The sequence below is a fragment of the Coturnix japonica genome, chromosome 27 (genome assembly GCF_001577835.2).
Source record: "Coturnix japonica isolate 7356 chromosome 27, Coturnix japonica 2.1, whole genome shotgun sequence".
In the NCBI taxonomy this organism is placed as follows: Eukaryota; Metazoa; Chordata; class Aves; order Galliformes; family Phasianidae; genus Coturnix; species Coturnix japonica.
The window spans coordinates 3,194,407-3,197,674 of NC_029542.1; the positions used below are offsets into that span (position 1 = coordinate 3,194,407).

Here is a 3,268-nt window from a genome sequence, read left to right on the forward strand (position 1 = left end):
ACCGCTCTTCGCCCGCGGGGCGCTGAGGAGCGAGGGGACAGCGGGGCCCGGAGAACGGGAGAACGGGGCCGGAGGGGAGCGGGCGCCCCCGGCCGCCTCCCCGGGGATGCTCCGGGCCCCGGGAGAGCCCGTGCCGGGCAGATTTCCTTATCCGGGGATCGCAGGCCATCTCGCCATTGGCCCGTTCTGTCACATGGACTCCAACTTTGTTCACTTGACAGTAAGTAGGAGGGTTTCACGAAACAGGAAAACGAGTAAAGGGGGGGACAGGAATAAATTTTAGGAAATATATATATATATATATATATATTTCGTGTGTGCAATTCTAAGAAATTAATGGCCATGAGCTCGTTTTTGATCAACTCCAACTATGTGGACCCCAAGTTCCCACCCTGTGAAGAGTATTCCCACAGCGATTACCTTCCCAATCACTCGCCGGAATATTACAGCAGCCAGAGGCGAGAGAGCACTTTCCAACATGAAGCGATGTACCAGCCGCGGTCAGCATGCAGCGAGCAGCTCTACCCGTCCTGTCAGAGCTCCGGGCACCAAGCAGCGGTGTTATCCCCCCGGGGTCATGTCCATCCTCCGGCCGGACTGCAGAGCCATCTCTCTGAGCCAAACCATCCCTGCGAGCCGGGCACCCCCAGCCCTCCACCCTCCTGCAGCCAAAACTCTCTGAACCAAAGCCCTTCCAATTCCTCTTGCAAAGAGCCGGTAGTTTACCCCTGGATGAAAAAAGTCCATGTAAGCACGGGTAAGTGAACTAAAGTGGCTTTGCTTTATACTAAGTAGCACCTCAAAGTCTTGTAGAAATCTTATTGCACCAGTTGTAAAATAACCATTCGTGGAGATTTACGATCGCCTGTTTGCAGAGCGGTATAATTACATCCTCCATAAATTTTTATTGCTCTGCTTGGCCATGTGCCTTTGAAGTCTCTGTTACCATCCTCCTCCAATTTCTTGCAGGCTACTTCTTTTTTTTTTTAATGGCAGTTGAATCTTCATAAGTTAAATTTTATGTTTTTCGTAATTTGTATTTAAGTGGCGGGTTGAGTAAACTTTTACTATTTTCCCTTCCTTTCCTTTCACCTTTTTTTCCCCCCATTCTTCTTCTTTTTTTGGTGCATGTGTGGTATTCAATATAAAAGGGAGCGTGTCTGCTCGTCTGTGTGCACGCGTACAGGGGAAAACTTGAAAGATTTAGGGATAATAGAGCGATGCCCGAGTAGTGGTGTGAATATATGAGTGCATACACACGTAGAGGGCATGGAAAATGTGGCTGGGGGACCTTATAAAAACGTTTGGACAGGAATACACGTCAAGCAACGAGGCTGGAGGTGGAGATTTGGAGATAGGCTCCGGGTGTATTTTTAGATTTGAGCTGTATTTCTTTAGTATTTCCCCCCGCCGAAAGAATGTGCGATGCTTTTGGAGGGGGGGTAGGTGTAGGGGGGGGGGGAGAGGACCCATTAAAGGAACAGCTCAGTAATTCTTCTGCTCTTTTGTTGTGTTGTTTTTCTTTTTCTTTTTCCCCCTCCTTTGTGTTTGATCAGTAAACCCCAATTATTCAGGAGGGGAACCGAAACGCTCTCGCACAGCCTACACCAGGCAGCAGGTCCTGGAGCTGGAGAAGGAATTCCACTATAACCGCTATCTCACCCGGAGGCGGAGGGTCGAAATCGCCCATTCACTTTGCCTTTCCGAGCGCCAGATCAAAATCTGGTTCCAGAACAGGAGGATGAAATGGAAGAAAGACCACAAGTTACCCAACACCAAGATCAGGTCTAACCCTTCCAACTCCTCCGCCAGCCTGCAGATCCCACCGGCAGCTTCTCAAAGCCGATCCAGCGGACCAGCCAGCAGCCTATAACTATTCCCTGTATGGACGGGGTGTGCGTGCTCGTGGGTGTGATTGTGAGTGTGAGTGTGTGTAGGGAACACGGGAGAATGGTGGGGTTTTTTTTAATGCTCTGAGAAGAGAAGGAAGGAGGGGTGCTTTTTTAATTTATAAGGGGGAACAGAGAGAAGCTCAGCTCCAACAAAGCAGAGCCGTGCTGCTGTGCCCCTCTTCCATTAGAAGAAGGCTGTAGATAGTAGTTTTCAGATTTGGCTAAGATGGATCCTTGTTTCATCTTTAATCACGCCAAGCTCTGCCCCATTTGTCATGTTTACTCTCCCGTACAAAGGATGGACCTTATGTCTGCTATTACCTCGACAACCAGCGTTCACTTTAATAAATGAGGCTCAGTTTCTTCAAGACGAACTGGATTCCCCCCCCCCAGACCCCCTTTTTTTTGTCCTTTTCTTTTTTTTCCTATTTTTTTTCCTCCTTTCCCCCCCACCCTTTATCTCCTACCGAACGTTTTTAACCCAGATATCCCAAAGATCCGCGGTGGAGAAAACCAACAGAACCGACAGCAAAATTCCCCGGAGTGCAGACGGGGAACGGAGCTCTCGGACACTGGGGGGGGGAGAGGGTGGAAGGGACCCCTGGAAAAAGAAATACCCCTAAAATGAGGCCAAGTGGGTAGTGGACAAAGTAACCTAGAGAATGACCACTTCAGCGGGACCCCCCCTCGCCGTTTTTGAGTCCAGCAGGTTAATTGCTTCACTTGTAAGACTGGGGGTGCAAAAGGGGGGGTGGGGGTGGGAAAGGGGAGACGGGAAAGCAAAGGATTTAGGTTAGGAACGTGGCGATAAGCGGCGGCACCTGAACTCGGCCCTGCAGCCCGGTTGGTGGGTGGGGGCGGGGGGGGAGCCCCTCTCCCCCTCTCAACCCAGTTTTTGTACGGAGACTGTGAATTTCAGACCCCCGGCAGAGGAGGGAGGGGGTTGTGATTGAGGAGGGGGGGGTTGTCTCTCTTCGGGTGAGCGGTTGGAGAAAGGGGGGGCTCTGCTGAGCCCCCCCCCCATCCCCCCCGACAGACTCCATTACCTCCTTTTGTCCTTTGCGATGTCCACGATTAAGTGTAAATAGCCGAGAAAAGCCAAAAAAAAAAAAAAAAAAAAAAAAAAGAAGTTAAAAAAGAACAACAATAACAATTGGAAATAAATTTGTGTTTTCTTTTTCTTTGTGAACCCGATCCCGTGTGGTCTGTTCGGTTTTTTGGGGGTTATTCTTTTTAGGGGGGGGGGGGGGGGGGGGGGGAAGGGTATCTTTTTATTCAGACGGAGAAGGCTAAAAAATATCTATTAAAGAAATTAATTAAAAAGCACCTCGCTTTTATTTATTTGTCGGTTTGGTTATTGTTGCTGTTGTTATTTT

The 3,268-nt window shown here is 49.5% G+C and overlaps 1 protein-coding gene across 1 annotated transcript; it reads left to right on the plus strand.

Annotated features, from left to right (window-relative positions):
* Window positions 1–3,018, plus strand: HOXB4 (homeobox B4). The gene is made up of 2 exons (XM_015885608.2): window positions 1–757; window positions 1,557–3,018. Exons 1-2 carry the CDS (start codon window positions 337–339, stop codon window positions 1,871–1,873), a joined length of 738 nt encoding a protein of 245 aa, XP_015741094.1. The 5' UTR covers window positions 1–336; the 3' UTR covers window positions 1,874–3,018.
* The last annotated feature ends 250 nt before the right edge of the window (window positions 3,019–3,268 follow it).

What these genes read in the sequence shown, in the direction of transcription:
- HOXB4 (XM_015885608.2), top strand. Translation starts at nt 337, where the DNA reads ATGGCCATGAGCTCGTTTTTGATCAACTCCAACTATGTGGACCCCAAG. An exon ending in AAAAGTCCATGTAAGCACGG is followed by an intron (nt 758 to 1,556) that starts GTAAGTGAACTA and finishes GTGTTTGATCAG; the next exon opens with TAAACCCCAATTATTCAGGA.